This window comes from Poecilia latipinna, unplaced genomic scaffold (assembly GCF_001443285.1).
Source record: "Poecilia latipinna isolate Pla-1442-1.1 unplaced genomic scaffold, P_latipinna-1.0 Scaffold227, whole genome shotgun sequence".
NCBI lineage: Eukaryota > Metazoa > Chordata > Actinopteri > Cyprinodontiformes > Poeciliidae > Poecilia > Poecilia latipinna.
This window is the reverse complement of record NW_015112843.1, coordinates 39,198-58,338: the sequence shown is the minus strand read 5'-3', so window position 1 is coordinate 58,338 and position 19,141 is coordinate 39,198. Positions and strand designations below refer to the sequence as shown.

The window sequence follows — 19,141 nt, the reverse complement described above, 5'->3', positions numbered from 1 at the left end:
GCATGACAGTCCTAGATAAATCTGTAAATAGAACTACCCCAGACTGAGATTTTAGTGCTTCTTTACTAGCAATCAATCAGTCAATCCTCAGTTTGGTTTCGTTCTGCTGAAGCGTGGAAAGCTGCATTAACGTCTGAGCTGTCACAGCCAACGATGAGGTTGGAGGAGGGTAAAAAAAAAGGGAGGGAAGGCTGGAAAACTGTAGAGCTTCAGGAGATCCAGATCCAATATACAGTCACAGTGTTACAAAGGGAAGTTTTCACCTGGCTAAAATGCCCCGCAGGGTCAAATCTATCAGAGCCACATGGAAAGAGAGGCTGTTGAATTCAAGCAGGCTCTGGGTACGGTGGCTGTTCTGCAGGGAGCTCAGGTCTCATTCATATTACATGCAGCCGCTTGTTTGAAGCCTCCACTGCTGCTACTTGAATGGACAGCTTGGCTTCGGCCTCCACATCTCTGGGGCTCCACAATCTTTCCTTCAGACTCACACATGAGCTATTGTTTGGTCAAGAAATATTAATATTTCTGAAAGTGTCTCTTTTTTTCCTTCAGAGGAAGTCTCTATCTAATCTAAAGCTGAAATACCCTCAGTCGAGTCGATCCTCCGTTAGCGGTCTGGAAGGCACAACAGAGGGCAGGAGAAACCCGTTCGACTGTGGAAAAACCTGGTTACGGCCTGAGTCAGAGCACTAAGTGAACGCACCTGGGCGAAGATCAAACGGACTGAGTGAGAGACCTGCGCCGTAATAAATCTTCGTCCTGGCTCCACAGTGACGCTGATGAGTGGAGAGCAGACCGCAGCACGGATGGAGCGCCGTGACTCATGCTGTAGGACGGCGGTGGGAGACGTGGGATGGGGAGGAGGAAGTATCTGCTGGTGGCTGCATTTTATTTTATATTTGTTTGTCTGACCCCTTGACTGCCTTTAGGAAGAGATGCGGTCTGCGACTTCTGAAGGGTTCCTGCGAGACCGTGACGACTGGCGGGTCATCGTGGCATTCCAACGTCACGGTAACGACAAGGACGTTCCGTCTCCCATAAGGTGCACAGCCTTGCTGAACAGAAAACGAGGCGGGGATGGCTGTCAGAGCAGCTGACAAATAAAAAAAGGAAGAAAAAAAAAAAGGCAACCCTGCCAAAAAATCTGCATCGTTAGACTGACTGCTAGATCCCCTTCAACATGAGTCAGTCTTACGAAGAAATACAGCACGGATGGTCTCATCGGGGATCAGGATGTGTCTCAGCCGGTTCATTTTGATAGCGATGACAAATCAGATGTCTGGCATTACAACGCGCACATGTCACAGGAACTGGTTAAACTGCAGCCAGATTGTGGAAAAAAAAAAAAAAAAAAAAAACCACAAGGCAAACTGCGCTCTGCGAAGGATAAAGTCAAGGGTAATAAGACCCTGTTGAGGGCCAAGTCTCTCCAGCAGCAAGGCTGCAGCGAAGGAACAGGCAACAAACAATGAATGCTGCATACGCCACAGAACTTCGCAAATGCATTCATACCCTGCCAACTTTTTCAAAATGCAACCTTCAGATAGCAGTAGATTAGTAAACCTAAGTGTAAAGATCTAACACTAAGCATCACCCTGAAGGCACCATCCACTCAGATAAACATGGTGGTGGCAGAATCATGCTGTGGAGTTGCTTTTCTTCAGCAGGTTAATGATCTCAAGTCCAATTTGACCATACGAGGGAAAAACATGTCGGCATCTACATGTGCAAATCTGTTAGGTAGGGTTGCAATTAGCAATTATTTTAGTAATCAATTATTCTATTGATTAGTCTGATGATAACCACATTTAACCACTTAAGATTTTTCATGTGAAAAGCTCAGCCCTTTCTGCTTGATTCATCAATGAAGTGTAGGGCTAATCTGTTTATCATTTTCTGGATTACCAAATTACTAATTGGACAGAAATGGCCTTTGTTTGAGTCTGTATACGTCAGGTAACGATTAATCAGTTTAAGAGATTAGTTGATCATTTCAATAATCGATTTCTCATGATTAATCTGATTAATTGTTTCAACTCTACTGCTCTTTATAGGACTTACTGTCATTGTGATGATGCTTTCTGACACATAGTCATCACCACTACTAGTTTCAAACAAGCCGTTACCATTCCCAGCTCATAGCTGCATATTGAGGTCAGAAACTTTTTAGTTATAGAGTTGATCTAGAGGGAGAAGCAGAACCAAGCCTCTATTTACAGCAACTAATTGAGCTGCTACAATCTCCCGAGGGAAATGAAGCAAAAGAAAACAGTGTATATCCTGAAGAAATATCAGTGAGACGGATGATTCCCATGAGCAACGTCGATGCAGGTGGGATTAACAGTGAGATAAACATCACCATTTGGCAACGGAGGGATTGAAAGTAATAGAGGAGCGGGCCGAAGTGCAAAATGTCCCTCGCTTCTTTCTGCTTCCTGGTTGCTAACTTTACAGTTTCGCCTCGAGCAAAATCGCTCAGAGCCCCTGGTGAGATCAGGATTTATGGGGGTAAAGAGACTGCCGACGGTGGAACGGGAAGAAAACAGTTGGGAGGTGTTTGAAGTTTAAGCTAGTGGAGCAAAGGTGAGCCTAACAGGGCCAAGCAGACCAAGTTTAGCAGGTTTGAGCTGTGCTGGGCTTTCTGTTTTCATTCGCAGTCTAGACTTGAGGCAGAAACTAACAACAGATCATGGAAACACTTAACTCGGCTGCCACTGTGGGTTATTAAAACATGTGTGGCCGTCAGACTGGAAGACTGCGGCCGGCTAATCTCAAACATTGCGAGCAGAATTACTTCTATGTTGAGATGGCGAGGCATTACCGCACGGGGTGATAAATTAGCAGCAAAGTGGATGGATGGGGATTCGTTTTAATAGAGCGGCCCTTCTTTTTTCCCCCGGTTTCCCCGTGTTTGCAACATGCATAATTGATCCGTGTGGTGGCTGGGCTTAATGTGTTGTGGATGTGGAGCGCGGCGGCCCAGCGGGACTTATGACACGCCTTTGATATCCTGTTTATCTGCTTGTCTGGGAGATGGAGGACTTGGGGGGAGGGGGGGGGTAAATAAGTGACAGGGAGTTGGAGTGAGCTGCATATGTTGGTTCTCCTGTGGATCGCTTCGTCTCTGGTTTTCTCAGTTTATGTCTTTATTAATCACCGTTCCCAGGGGGAGGAGGCTTTCAAATGCAAACGCACATTTCCCCATGCTGCCTGGACACCAACCTGCTTCTATGGCTGTCTCCCATGGAGACCAGACAGTGGACGGCTAATCTTCTCATCAGCATGTCGATTAATTAATACGGAGACTCATCACTCCGGTCTCATGGAAAACAACTGAGGCGAGCCACTCGGATGCATCTCTTCTCCACCAATCAGTCTTGTTTGGACTCGTAGCTCATTACATGGAACTGCTGCTGATTTCACCCGTTATCAGGCTGGTTTTCCTTAGAAGCAGCAAACTGGCCTGGTGCCCCGAGGGGAGGGTAGGAGAGACGAGACGGGGCGAGGCAAACATGCAAACAAGCCGTCAGTCTGGGACACTTTTAAAGCCTGAAGGACGACTGGGAGGGGCCTGGCAGGTTTGTTTAGTCTGTCTGACTGTTGGCGAACCTGGCAGAGGCTCCTGTGTAGAGACAGAGCCATCTCTGCTGCTCAAAAGTAAACCCACTTCAGTGTGAGCGTGGGCTGGTATGAGATTCAGTAAATAAACCACACCAAAAAAAACGGTTAAAACAAAGATGCATTACATCCAATTGCTTTTATAATAATGTTATCTGCTTCGTTTGTTTATTCATATACTGACTTTGATACGTCGATTTAAGTGAGGAGGATTTAACAAATCAGCCAGAAATAAGATGCATTCTGATGCATTCACTAAATGCATCAGAAGAAGTGCTCCAACAAAAAGCATGCACTTTGATGCATAATTGAGGATTCTCTTGCAATTTGTGCATTTTCTACTGCATACAAAAATACAACATCTATCATCAAACCTCCAGTACATTTTCCTTTGATTATGTGTGGTACATTCCCCTGGAGAAAAAGCTCTGACATCAATAAAAAATAAATAAAAATCTTGAAGAGTAGTTTCAGCCAGGACAATCGGTGTATCTAAATAATAAATGAAGCAGGCTTCTTTATTAATATCTTCTAAATAATACAAAACAAGTACTTATCCTGTGTTCATTGGTCAGAAAACAGCTGGATTTGTCTGTCTTTCAGCTAGTTGATCAAGCAAAAACTATCGGGTTCCAGTGACCGGGCCAAGGCATGAAATGACCGACCAGTAAAGCAACGCTCCATGTTTTACCATAATGTAGAGACTGCAAGCTGCTGCAGGACTAAACCATGTAAAGACCTTAACTGTTCCGAGGCCCCTGAGCATGTGAAACCTAAAACCCCAGAATATTCTTGTCTATTTAAGACAAAGACTCAGAAGTAATGACTTTGGCATTCCTCCAGCGAGCTGCAGTGCGCTTACAGCTCTGTAATACTGCCACTGACCTGCTGGTGACACAGCAGAGGGCCCCTCGGCTCGGCTCCTCCCACCTCGAGGGGCCCCGCTCAGTCCTTTGCAACAGGCAGCATGGTCACATACAACAACCATCAGCACTCCTACCCAGCAAACTACAGTGGGTTCAGATTATAGGTTTCTCTGTTCAACACCAGCAGCTCTGTGTTTAGTAGGAGAAACACCAAAATGGGGGTCTGTCTGTGTGCTGGTTGTTAGGTGGCGTGCATGTGATTGGTCACCCAGGAGGGTTGCTATCGGACAGATTGGAGATTCAGCTCAGGTCCTGGAGAGATTAATTGTCAACTGGAGGGCAGAGGAGACCTGGGCCCCAACTCCCCCAGTAAGAACCGAATAGATGCGGACGAGGTTGGTGAGGAGTTGTTTGTGACTGAATAACATTTAGACTGGCCTGCGGTGACTTAACCTCCCCAACTCTTTCCCTCCCTTCTTCCTACATTCTCTCCGATTTTTGTCATTTCACTTCTCCTCTCCCCTCTCTGTTTCGTGTCATCTGCATCTCGTCACATCCATCAAGGCTGCAGATCTGATCAATAACCGTTGGCCTTTCCGCCTATCTGCCTCGCAGACGCACACAAGTGGTCTTATTGCTTATGTAATGATCGACTTATCAGGTCATTTGACCGCTTACTTTGTTACTGTTAGCCGACTGGGGCCTGGGGGGCATTCAGAGATACGATGTGCACCAGGGAGGAAGGAGATGAGCGGAGGATTGCAAACCGAATGTTGGAAGATAAAACTTTTGAAAGTATGAACTCAAAGAAAAACGGTGAATAAAGGGGAGGGAAAAGTAGGAACAATGACACGGTGAACGGTTACCATCATGTTTATGGCTGTCAAGACATTTTGTGTTTTCAAAAAGCTGGGGTTTAGATAATTGTAAAAAGTTAAGATCTCACAAGCTTTAATGATTCAAAGTCCTTACAATCAGAAATCAACGGATGACCATGACAAGCTAATTTGAAGCCTGCTTAGCCCCAACCAGGGGCATGTGCCAACCCGTCACTCTGAGCTAAAGGTGGCGAGCTATTAGTGGCTTGTGTTAAGCTGCTAACACCAGGCTGAGTAATCAAACACATAACCTGACTATTGAAACCAAACTCAAATATCTCGTTTGTGCTACGATAAAAAGCTAATTCTTATCCTTTTCACGCTGCAAGTCAAATTAACTTGATTTTAGTTTTCAGTTTTTGTGTAAATACTGTGATATTTCTAGTCAAGGTTATCAAACCGTGAGAAGCTCAACGCGACCCTCGCCTAATTAGCATCTTTGCAAAAATCCAATTAGATGCGAGCATGACGGAGAGGCAGACGCAGCAGACTGCCCAGGAGCCAGCCAGAGACTACAGCTGCGCTGCTCTGTGGTAATGAAGTCACTGGTTTCCAAATAGCAAACAGAGGAAGCCAGAGAGAGAGAGATGCAGCTGTCTGCCGTCTGTGCCGCAGCCTCTGTGTCAGCCCGGCCGGGGGAGACAGACAGAGGGAAGGCTGTTCCCTCCGTCTGACTCCTCTGACTCTGGGCCAGCTAGACGCTGCAAAACAAGGCCGGTGCAAATAAGCAACACATGTCAGGGGTTGCGCTCGCAGACGCCTTAAAGATACGCCTCACGTATCAGGTATGAAACTGAATGCAAGGACTCTAAGAGGAAAAAAAAAAAAGTGAAACAAAATGTTTTTTGTTGTGGGTTTTTTTGTTACCCGTTGCTTAGCGAAAACCGATGCAGCAAGGTGGAAAAAAAAAAAAAGCAATCATCAAATCTGAATTTGTTTTGTTACTTCCTGTCTTCTTTGGAAACCAAATAAAGGAACAAAGAAAAAAAAAATATGACGCCACCTGATGTCTGACTGTAGAGTCTAAACCACTTTCACAGGCTCATGCGGGCAAAATGAGCCTATTGTTTGTGGAGTACCAAAATAATCTGTTTAATAAGGCTTCGGCTTGCTGTTGCTGTCTGTTCATGGCGTCCGTCAAGCAAATTTTATTTACACAGCAGAGATCTGCAGACAGGCCAGCCGGGCCTCCAGGCACAAGGCGCCATTTACAGAGCGCAGGTCCTGGAGGTTTTAAATCCATCTACTTAAACCAAACACTCCCAACAGGATATGGGACTTTCTAGCCGCTGGAGAGAGAAGGAAAAAAAAAAAAAACCTGTTCTCGTCTGCATCTCATCTCGTCTCGCTAGTAAATGTGCACATTGACGGCGTGTGTCAATAAGGACTCATGGGAAAAAGGGGGTTCATGTTCGAGGCATGAACCAGAATGCAGGGATGCATGCATGGCTGGCCTTCTGTTCACATCCACTGGGATGTGGAAAAAATGAGTCACGCAGCCAGTGGAGTGGAGGCGGCTGGACACCAAGAGTCTGGAGGATGTTCGGGGTTGAGCGACATGTCCTCCTCGTTTCCTCTCATTTGCGCACATGTGCAGGCGCGGATCGCGCTGCCATGGGAGGGGAAGCGCCGTGTTGTGACTGAGTGAAGCGGGACGCTGCCGGGTCACCTTGTTCTCTAACTATTGACCTTTTATACACTCATACATCCGCTCTCAAGAGGAAGGGAGGGCTGGAGGCGGGTTGAGTGTCATCATCCTTTAATGTCGAAAATCACCTGCTTCCTGGAGGACTTCCATGCCGGGATCTCTCCAGGAACATGGCTCCTTGTCACTTTGTACTTTCCTGAATACGGATGCATTGACTGGCATCTCCGGAAAAGATGAGAAAAAATAAACACTGCTGCAACTAATATTTAATTTTAGTAATCGATTATTCTATCAGTTCAGTAATTAATCGTACAATTAATCACACAAAAATTGGCACATATATAGTATTAGAAACACATAAAAAAATGCAATTAAGCAAATGATTAAATTAATTTATTAATAAAATAAACATTTTATTGCCTTAAAGGCTTGTAGCGCAAGCTGGATGCAACTCCAGCTAAAAATATACTTCTATCAACAGCATGTGAAAAGCTCTGCTTTTTCTACAGTGTAGGAATAATCTGTTTACTATTTTTTAAGTAATCATTGGATAGCAAAAGTTGCTTATATTCTATAATAAACTGCCACCTAAGAAGTTCAGGGTTTAACTACTGGTCTGAATCTGTTGTTCTTCCAGCAAACATACATTTTTTTAGCCTGTACACTCCAGTTAATTAATCTATTAAGAGATTAGATGATGATTATTTCAATAACTGATTCATCACGATTAATCCGTTTAATCCAATTAATCGCTTCAGCCATAATCTCATCTGACCAAAGCATTTAATTTAAAATCCCAGTAGTCTTTAGCAAACCACACAGAGTTACGTTTGTGGTGGTAGGATAGAAACAGCTTTTTTTCTGGCTTCACTCCTAAACAAGGCATCTAATGTTGCTTCTGGTGATGCCACTCTTTACCCCGTTTACCGTGCTGCTCGCTGTGTGTGGGGGAAAGATAAACATGGCTCCTCATCCAGCCTAGTGGCTGAAAGAAACGGCCGTCTGTCTGACGTCCTATTTATAATCGAATACAGAATGTCAAAGATTCCCAATAAGAGCCTCTAAAACTGGTCATCTTAGAAAAAAAAAGTAGTTATGCATTAAAAATTGCTTTATTTACAATTATTTTTAAAGAGACTGTTACGGTACCTAGCATTATCCCACATACGATTTTGATAAATTAATAAATGTACTTCAAGTGAAAGTTGGATTTTCCCAACAAAGGCAGAGAAATCAGGAGCGCCTAAAAGTGATACTGGAGGTTTCTAATGAAACTAAAGTTTGAAAAGGGCACAGTGGGGTAAGACGTCGTCACCAGCACTGACGTTAAAGAGAAAGAGTGTGGAAATCACCTCAGAGAAGAGACAGCACCTCGAACTGTGGTGAGACGCAGGCTCCAGAGAGCCTGACAAAGTGTGAGACAGAGACGAAAAATGTGTCACACTGGCCTCCAATTATCTGCTCTTTACACACACACACACACACACACATGTTTGTGTTGCTATCTTTGTGGGGACTTTCCATTGACTTCCATTCATTTCTACAACCTAAACCTTACCTTTACCCTTTTCCTAACCCTAACCATCACATACCTAACCCTAACCCTAACCAAAACTCAATTCATACCTTAGCCCTAAATCTGACCCCTGACCCAAAAACAGGGTTTCCCCTCGTGGGGACCAGGCTCCGGTCCCCACAAGGAGCGATTGGTCCCCACAACGTAGTATATGTCAGGAAAATCGTCCCCACAAGGTATTACAAACAAACACACACACACACACAAGCACGTACATGGAGCAACACCGTCTGACACATAAAAAAAGCACACCGAGATGTTAGGACTTATAATCCAACATGATGCTTTGGTGCTGTTGTCGCCCGGGTCCATTGTTGTTCACTGAGTGCATTTCCGTTGCGGCAATAAAAGACGTCTTTTTTTCCAACCTCTGAGAAGAAACCTCCGAGTCGGAGGGATGGGAAAGGGGCGGAACAGGAATGCGGTTAGGATGCAAGACGAGACAGCAGACGGCGTTTCCGCCGCATCCACACGCTCCAAGTCAACCAGACACGGAAGAGGGAAATCATTTGTCTGTTTCCCAAACACACAAACATTTGTGTGTTTGTTTTGGAGTCCATCTCTGCGCACATAAGCAGCCGCTTTGTTAGGAAAGGTGACAAGTAAACCATGTTAGTGAGGGTTGTTGGTTTTGCTTTGACTGTAAGGGGAAAAATTATCTCCATTTGTGCATCAAAGCGTGAACAAACCGCAGCGAACAGACAAAAACATCCAGAGACAATACAAGAGTGAAGCAGGGGGGACGAGGGGGCTCCCATTGTGGTCAAAGGCAGGTCAGGAGACATAAACCACTTCATGGCAGGGGGAGAAAATCTACAGCTTTTCCCTCAGCGACTGTTGACTTTTTTATAGACTTGCTGGCCTTGTGGCTTTGATCATATATTGACGTGTTTTTCCGCCTTCAGCCGCCACAAGTATAAACAGAATAAGGAAAACTATCAAGCAATTCAGAGCCTCAGAGATGAGCTGAAGAAATTCAATGAAGCAATTTCAATTTCAGGTTGGCCTCCAGGTGAAGGGACTCTGAAAAATAGCTTTTGCGTGCAGATATTTTCCTTTTTCCAAGAAACACTTACTCCCGACAAAAAATTTAGATTGGAAAAAAAAATAAAAAAATCTCAAAATAAGCTTGTTTAGGGAACATTATGTTATTATTTAACTGCAAAGGCATTTATGAAAAAAGAGGTTCCAATTTACTGAAGGCAAACTGGAGCAGCATTTCTATTCAGGCGTCCCTAAACCTCCTACGCCGAACCTTTTGTTGAGCGCCATTCCCACTGACCTGCGGGTGACCCCTGAGGGGACAAATGATGCACTTCCTCCTCAGCTGTAGCCAGCTGGACTAACTTAGGTCTGATCAGACCTGGTGAAGCAGATGTCACCACCTGTCCCGGGACTCAGACACACTCTAGGTCAACATTGGTTTAAGAAAACACCGACCATAAGGCAGTCTGCTTCAGCCTAATAAATCAGCCACATATACAGTCCCTCCAGGAGGCAGCCATGCTTTTTTGGAGGGGATTGTTGCGACCTAAAAGTTGAAATTGCGGCACATAATCTCCCAAAACCAAAACAAAACAGGAAATTAACATATTTAAAGTATAAATCACATTTTCAAGTACATTCTTCAGTTGCACCCTTGATAAAAATACAGTACTGTCCTGAGGAGTTGTTAAGGTGCAGAAGAAGAATCAATAAATCCCACAGAACATCTCAAAATGGTTTTTGAAACAAAACAACCAAACAAAAACAGGTAAATGTTACACACATGCTTCTATCTTCCAGGTTCAGCTTTCAAGAGATGCTGAGAAAAATGAAATTAGAAGGGTGGCTATTGGGGATTGGTCGAAATTCAGCGGAGTTGCAGTGATTGGTCAGAAAAGAAGGAAATACTGAAAATGTTAGGTGATTTGTCAGATGTGCAGAAGATGAATGGTGAAAATGCAAGTCTGAGCAAAACTTTCAAATGATTGAATTTGCTTTAATAGTCATGATCACAACATCACTACTTCCTGTAGGGACTGTATACAGGACACACTGCAGAAAAAAATCAAACACATACCTCCCAACACAAAAAATTATTAATTTTTTTTATTATTATATAAGCCTCCAGAGTATGACAATTTTCACCTTGAACATTTGGTCAGAAACTCTGAGATCCAACCAGCAATACGATCTCATCTGACTAGGGTGCAGTAACAAGCACACCCTTCAATGTGGAAGGTGCAAATGATGGAAGAAGACTGGAAGCTAACTAGCTATTTCAAGAATCAATGAGGCGCACTGATGTGGAAACTATTCAGTGACAAGTTGGCCTCATTCAGGCTGTGACAGAGTTAAAGGAAAGAGCAAGATTTTTAGCAGATAACAAGAAGAGTTAACACAGCACACAACACAAACAATGCTGACTTACTTTGTCAAGGGAACTCTTGAGCTGATAGTGGAACTTCTCTTTGACCTCGTCCAGCAGCTGCTTGAGTCTGGGCTCCTCCGGAGTCCCCTGGTACTTCCTGGCTAGCTGCAGGTAGCAGGGCCACTTGGCCGAATCAAAGCCCCAGTGGCAGGTCCTCTTATCAGGTGACTTGTGTGAATGCATGACAAACTTCTGTGGCGAAAAGAGCAGCTGGCACTCAACGCACTGGATGCAGGGGGCCTCGGGTTGGGTGTAGAACTGGGGCACGAAGAGACCCTGACACTTGCCCAGACACTGGTGCTCCACCTGGAAGCTGGCCTCGCTTTCCTTCAGCAGGCCCTGAGATAACAGTTTGCCACTGGGGTCGGTGGGGAGGGCGGCGCCGGGACGCAGCAGGGCGTTGCACAGCCGCTGCGCGTCCGTCAGCGTGATGAGGCCGCAGGACGGCGCGTTGAACGGCAGAATGCCCAGCACCTTGAGGATGTGCAGCTGCTCGGCGTCGCAGCGGGAGCAGTAGACGTAGAGCTCGTCGCACACGGTGTTGATCTGCTGGAGCGAGAAGTCCCGCAGCACCGAGTTCAGCACCTGAGGCAGGCAGAGCCGCTTCTCGCCGCCGACCACGAAGCAGGAGATGGACTCTCCTTCCAGCAGAGAGTGGGTGAGTTCGGTGGAGCTGTCGCAGGGAACCAGGAGAGGGCCCCCTCCCAGAACAGGTGGGGAGGGCAGGGGCGGCAGTCCTGCAGGGGAACTCTCGTGGCCCGTTCGGGCCGAGAACGCGGCCGGGCCGCCGAGGGAGCTCTGGCTGCTGAGGGTGAACTGGGCCAGCGTGTGTTTGAGACCAGGACTCAGGTCCAGGGCTTTCACAGAGCCCACGATGTGCAGTTCGCTCCGTGCCTCGGCGTCCATCTCAGCCTCATGGGTCAGATCTTCCATCAGCTCCTTCTTCACCTTGGGAAGTTTTGGGAGGGAGTCCAAGCCGCGCCTCTTCAGATTGATCTCTGCCATCACTCGCTTCTTGATGGGCGCGTCCTCCATCCGCTCCCTGTACAGCCGCTTCATGTTGCCCTTAAAGGAGGTCAAGTCTTTAAAAGGGGTTTTCAAACTGGTCTGGGTGCTGGCCATGTCCGAGTGTGGGAATTATCGTCCTTCGCTTTTTCTTCTGTCGTCTGTTCCTTGTTTTCCTGGTTTCCGTTTTACCCCCTCAAGTCTTTACTAAATGAAAGTCTTCTGGTAGCTGCACACATGCATGATGGTTCCGGAAGGTCTCTAGGTTCTGATCCGCTGTCTAAACACAAAAAAAAAACAAAGAAGGTAGTTTAGAAAAGACGACTCTATTCGCTGTAGCGTCTTTACATCCTTTACACAAACTTTACTGGAGTTTATTAGGGATTTAATGTGATACACTAACAAAGTAAAGGGATATAAAAATTATGTTAAAAGGGTTGAAGGTATTTACATTGAATCCCTCTCAATCAGTACTTTGCAAATCTTTGACTGGACCCTTTTACGACATGGCTATACTTTGATCGAACCCACTTCATTGCAGCTCTGGCAGCATATTTAGAGACGTGAACTTCCACCTCAGTCTGAAGTTGCATTCTTGCATTCTTCAAACTTTTATTTGTAAAAGTATTTGAAAACCACGTATTCACCTCCTGGTGGCACTACTTTGTTTTCTAACATAAAAGTCTTAAGTTTGTAGATGTCGTATATACATTTTATGAATTTTTTACTCATGCAAAGGCACTATACATCCTGTTCCTGATATGAAAGATAATTGAAAATTGTTTCAGAGCGGTAAAGGTTCACAAAGAGTGTAATGTTTTATGCTGCCTCCGCTTTGGACGGCAGAGGTCAGAGGCTTCCAGCATGGTCCACTGAACCAAATGGCCATTAACCCACTTCACACAAACACAGGAGAAAATTTACATCAGGCAGTCCAACCAAAGGGTTTCAAACCAAATTCTCAAGCGCAGAGTGAGAATTTTAACAAACCAGTTTACCAAGACTCAACAGTGCAAAATCCTCTACCACTCTGCCTTTTTTTTTTGAGTGAAAAATAACTTTGCAAATGAAAGAGTCCTTTCCAAACCAGTGCAAAACAATTGATAAAAGCGGTACAACCAGCCAAGACTTGCAGTTTCATAAGTGTCAAAAGTCCCGCTATATCAAGATGAATAATTAAATCTGGTGTTCACAATTTAAAATGCAGAAATGATAGAAAGTGCAGCAACAGAGTGGAAAATAAGGCACTACGGCTTTATGATCAACTAATCATTTTCCCACGGGTTATGAGTAGTTTGCATCGTTCTGGAAAATGGAAATACCTCTTTTTTTTTTTTTTCCTCTCCAAGTCTAAGCAGGTTGATGTGTGTGGGCGCTGTAATCTGAAATATTTGTGGGCTACAAGGAGCCACCTTCTCAGGACTCCTTTGATGACGCTGAAGTTGGCACCCGATCTAAAATTTTCAAGTAGGTACTTGACTGAAGGATGATTACAATGCGCTAAAAAATTAACCTGATGAAAAACCAAATTGGAAAAGCACCATTTTAAAGCTTGTTTTCTTCTTCGTCGCCTAGCTTTTCAATGTGGTCAGTTTTGTCCAGGCAATGAAGAAGTAAAAAGTGTTCCAAAAAGAAAAAAAAAAATAAGCTTTTTGATATTTTACAAATAGAACAGAGATTTAATAAATAACAATGTGGTGATTGAGAGTATTTCTGTCCAGATTTGAAATATCTAGCAATTGCAGTTTTCATACTGCGGCCCATATTTACAGTAGGTTAGTGAAACAAACACAAAGTTATATATTTTTCCAAACAAACTAAAGGTTTTCCAAACCAAAAACTGTATTTTATAGAATTAGTTATTTGACAGCATAATTTTGTCCTATCTTTGTCTATCATCTCTGTCCATTTTACCTGTCTAGGTACTATTTTCAAGGTTATCCCTATCAAGAACATTGAAGATGCAAAAAATGACTTCAAATTGCAGATATTTTCACTTTTACAAACAAAATAGACGTTTTGGGAATCACAAACTGTATTTTAAAGAATATCTCATTAGTCTAGATCTATTCTATCCAGGTTTGAGCTTTCTGGGTGGTATCGTTTTTCAAGAAGGGCATCACCTAAGGTGTTGACTAAAACTAAAATAACAACAAAAAAAAGTGCGATAGAAGCCAATTCTGGGTTGTTTTTTTCTTTGAATACAGCAGGGGTGCCCAGCTCCGGTCCTTAGGGGCCGGTGTCCTCTGGTTATGAACCATTAATTTGAACCAAAGTGACATTTAAACCATGCAGGATACTGGCCCTTGAGGACTGTCTACATTTTCATAATCATTTCTAAGTTTGACCTGTCTAAATTTAAATATGACGCCTTTCAAAATCGCCCCTTTCAAGTTCAAGCTTGACCAGATTCGTTTAATGCGGCGAAATAGTCCTTTATTCAAGCTGCGAATCGGACGCTAACTTCAGCCTTGGTTCGTTAAGATCCATTAATTCACGGCAGAAAGCGCATCGCCCGCAGAGCTTCACTCCAAACAGCATGTGCATCCGTCTGAGAAACCTCGCAAAAATCCGTAAACTTGATCTCCTTAATGTCACTCCCTCCACTTCTAGTATCGTTTTTGCTGCAAGGACACCGCGTAATGCCCCTGCTCTCCCCCCTCCTCCTCAGTCTGTAGCTGCTCTCCTCTGGCTCGGCTCTGGTATGCAGACAGTGCTGATAATGACATTCACTGTCTACGCTACAGTCTGGTCTGGCACACGCCGATCTGCTGAGGGCACGGTTGGGTTTCCGACCGCGGCGTTTATCGGACGGGCGCTGCGGTCGGAAACAAGACTAGGAATATTCCACATTTGGAGCTGTGAACTCGTTCTTACAAAAGATTTAAAAGAAATAAGAAACATCCTCGAATAAATTGCCTGTTGGCTTATTTAAAGAGAAATCAGCAGAAATGAAAACTGATTGGGAAGGAGTGAATTTCCAGGTTATTCCCAGTTAAATGGAGCTCGGACAGGCTAAATTAAGCTTGACCCACCGAGCTCCGTCCACACACCAGCTGACTGACACACACACACCACGGTGTCCGCTTCGACCGACTCACACCGGGGCGCTTACTAGGACGAGTTACCCCGGCATAGTGACCGATAAGCAGGATAACCCAGCGCTAATATTCCAGCGGGCTCACCTCCCCCTGATAGGGAGCGATACGGGAGGCTAAAGGAGATTAGCTTCACCCCCTCCATTCGCGGCGGCTGAACGGAGCAAAACCAACCGTTAATCACAAACCGTATTCCGCTTCAATAACCCCCGCTTTAACCGACCTGTTTTAAAAACTCAATGCTCTTCTATTATCATTATGATCATCATTAGCAGTAGTATTTGTAGTAGCGATCACTTGCCTGAACGACGTCCGCGTCGTCCTCTCCACTCCGGGGTCTTCTCAGTACTGGAAAAGCCTGGCGGACCGTCAACAAGATGCAGATAGAGGCTCCACTACAGCCCCGTAACGTCACACTGCACACGGGCTGAGAGGCGGAGACGTCACCCGGCTGACGGAAACTATGCGGGGGTGTCTCTCGTCTGTCGGTCCTCCTGTCTGTCTGTCTGTCTGTCTAGCACGGTCTGAGACGCTGGAGTTTTTCCCCTCCAGCAGAGCGGAGAGGCACCAGGGGCGCTTCCAGAAACTTTTGTAAAGGGGGCGAGGGCACACAAACAAAAACATTTAAATCAAACTAAGGAGTTTGATTTAGCTATATAGGTCAAAAGATGGGAATTAAAGTTTTTTTAAAGCAAGTCAATACCTTAAGTATTAAGTTGTTGCGTTATTTTTTGTGAGTATATATGTGTGTGTGTTTCTGTGTAAAAAAAAACATTTTGGAGAAGTGATCCAACTCAGTTGCGCATCCCTTGGATATTTTAAATTTTTATTTGTAATGATTGCACAGTATTTTTAGTCTTGTACCGAATATTTTTATTATTACTATTATTCTTCTCACTGTTAATCTTGATTTTTATATCTTGCTTTGACACTTTTTATGTGAACTTTTATACCTGATGCTGCTGTTACACTACAATTTCATAAAATAAATGCTGTTTCTATTCTATTATGTTCTATTTTATTCCCCTCTCTTTCTATATATATTACATCATAATAGATTCAAGGGTTGCATTACATGACCATATTAAGCATAAAAGTGTAGTTTAAATGCCAAATAGCTGTATTGCTTGTGATTACTCACTAATGATTATTATTAGTAGTTATAGTAGTAGTAGTAGTATTGGTGTTGCAGCTAATAATAACAATTATTATTATAATTACTCAATTATATTGATAATAATCTAACTGATTTTCCGACGTTAAGCTTGAACAAGTGTCTCTTTGGATAAATCTGGCATATTTACATTACTTATTCATGTTTATTAATGTGCTTTATCCCATGAAAAAGAAAATAAAACAAATCAAAAATGAGTGTCAATCATACAAAAAAAATATAAACTATTGTCAAAAACACGCTTTTCTGCTATATATCTATATATACTTCAGATATCTTTTTATATTAAGCCAAAATAAAAGGTTATTTGTTCTCAAATCTTCTTAAATCTGGATTTTACAGGTTTGAAATGATTTTTTTGATGGTATGTTGAACCTTTTCCCCCCCTTTGCATGTCCTTGGTTAGCATTTGCTCCCTGTTTTGTTGACTTCCCATCGAGTTCACAGAAAAACGAGAGGACAAAAGAGGACACACTCACTGGGTTAAAGGGAGTCTTTCTGTCCCAGAGCTCCCCCTCCCCCACTCATCATATGGACATGTCCTCCACGGGAGGTCAAAAGGTCACCTAGGAGGTACATTGTAATTTCAGAGAAGAAAGGAATTACAGTAGTAAAAATGAGGTTGCGAAGAGGACAGAAATCATTTTTAGTGATTATGTCAGAAATTTTCTTAGAAGAGTGGGTAAGTACAACATTGTACTCTTGAGACTGAATGAACGCTGTGACCTCAAGAAGGTTTTCATCCTCCGTCGACATTTTCCGGCGTTTTCTCAGCTGAGGCCAGCCGGCTGACTCGCGGTCTGATGTCACACGTCTGCGAGAGGTCCGAGCGGCTTGATAAAGCTTCGATAAACAAAGCGGCCGGCCGCAACCTTTTCGCTGCAACCTCTCTATGCCTCACTCTCTGACAGCAAGGTCAGCAGTTGTATTATGAGAGCAGATGTGCATACACCCCGCACAGCCCCAGAGAACAACAAGAGGGACATTGATTTTCCTGTAATAACATCACTCTGTGTTCTGCAGGGAGTAAATTAATCTCATATGTGCAATAATGTGACCTGTGCTGAATGTTCAACGAGGGTTTAACACAAAAAAACGCTGAGGGATGAGGAGGACGAGGAAGAAGAGGGTGGGGGCAGCTGGGACTGGCAGACAAAGTGTGGCAGACGGGTGCATTCATAAGCCTCTCCATTAGCCGAGAGTCGTCCTAACTGTTATTGGACTTAGTACTAAGTGGACCCAGGAGGCAGACACCTCACTGGTCGTTTTCATACGTCTTGTCTAAGATCAATGGAAGATATTGAAATGTGTCTTGGGTCATTCAGTGGATCTATGTGTGATTTGGAGATAATGATGCTTGCCGAAGCGGAAGTCTGAGGTCACACACCTTCACCGCGGAGCTGGACGGTTTGGGTCAGTCAACAGGATTCTTCAATCTCTGGTTCTTACCACAAGAACTCAGTTGGATTCGAACACATGAGCTGAGCATTTAGAGTCATTCCTAGTGGAAGGTCAACATCTTTTGGGGTATCCAACAGTTTGCCTCTTCCTGCTTAAGAAGTTTCCTCCCTCAGTGTGTTCAGGTTGATGTACGTTTGGTTTTTCTCCACACACATGCTATTTTGCATTTTAAGCTAGCAGGCATTGAGTTTATATGTCCTACATCTACCAGAACAACTAGTTTGCTCAAAAGAAACTGTGGAAGTTTGCCCTGTGAGTATGAAAGCAAAAATATTTAATAATAATTAAAAAAGGTAAAAAATACGAAATTTCTAAACGGTTCAACTGATACCAAACCAGGTAATGCTTCTGTTTGGTAATTATAGTGCCGCCTAGTGGCACAACTAGCAAACTGCAACCAAATAAATATACATGCAACTAAACCCAAATTATTCCAGTGCAAAAAGAGTAAGTAAAGACATGAAACAAATAAAATTAAAAGATCATACAATAAAAATAGAAGCATATTGTTGTGATGGCTGGGGAAAAAAGATATCAAAGGCAAGGTTCATTCTTACTAGATGAAAACAGAAACTCTTATTTTTATGCAATTCTTGACTAATTAAAACAATAAAAACAAACTAGAAATTTAATTTATTTACCATTCTTCACAGTAATTGGTGAAATGTTGCTTACTGTGTTTTTTTACATGAAATGCACAATATTCATTAGTTTTAGACTGAAAAATCAAAATCAATGTTTTTTACATCAATATTTTGAATTAAAATGATTTACCAATTTTTTAAACTTTTATTTTTATACAAAAAGAGTCGGATATCAGACTTGAAAACAAAATAAGAAAAAATATCTAGTGTCAGTTAGCAAGTTTGTTTCAGTAAAAACAGTTCAGTATTGCACCTTTATGTGCAGCCTTTTAAGGTGCAATTAGCCCTTCTTTGCTATGTCTATATCTTAGAGAAAAAAGCAGGAATACATGAACTTTCCATGAGTGTTTTCTGTGCTGAGCTGTGATGAAACTCACAAAGGAAGTTGCTTCATCTACATCACATTTTGTTTCTCCTGCTGTCATTTTGTCCTGTTTTTCTGGTATCTGCTTGATACAGAAGAGCTTATTGAAACCCTGTGGCACCGTCTGACTGGACTGACCTACATTACATTCAGATTCTTTATCTGAAACGTCAGCATTGCTACTGTACGTGACCCTGAAACAACATATTGTCCCATAAATTGTCTGTTTGAAGCTCCACAGACTGTCAGAAAACAAACCGGACAGAATCAGGCAGCATCAGAAAGCTAAAGCCATTTATGGTTACTGACACTCTTACAGTGCAGCGTTATATCAGAAATGACGAACTGAGCTGGGTAAGATGAGTGTTGCTGAGAGTGGATAGAATGAGACAGACA

General features: G+C 43.5%; 1 protein-coding gene across 1 annotated transcript in view; it reads right to left on the bottom strand.

Moving 5' to 3' along the window:
• skila (SKI-like proto-oncogene a) overlaps nucleotides 1-12,284 on the bottom strand; it is a 31,626-nt gene extending 19,342 nt beyond the window's left edge. Inside the window, exon 1 of the mRNA XM_015031979.1 lies at nucleotides 11,000-12,284. Coding sequence (XP_014887465.1) covers nucleotides 11,000-12,121 — 1,122 coding nt within the window. The 5' untranslated portion in view covers nucleotides 12,122-12,284. The remainder of the gene's footprint in view (nucleotides 1-10,999) is intronic.
• Nucleotides 12,285-19,141: the final 6,857 nt, after the last annotated feature.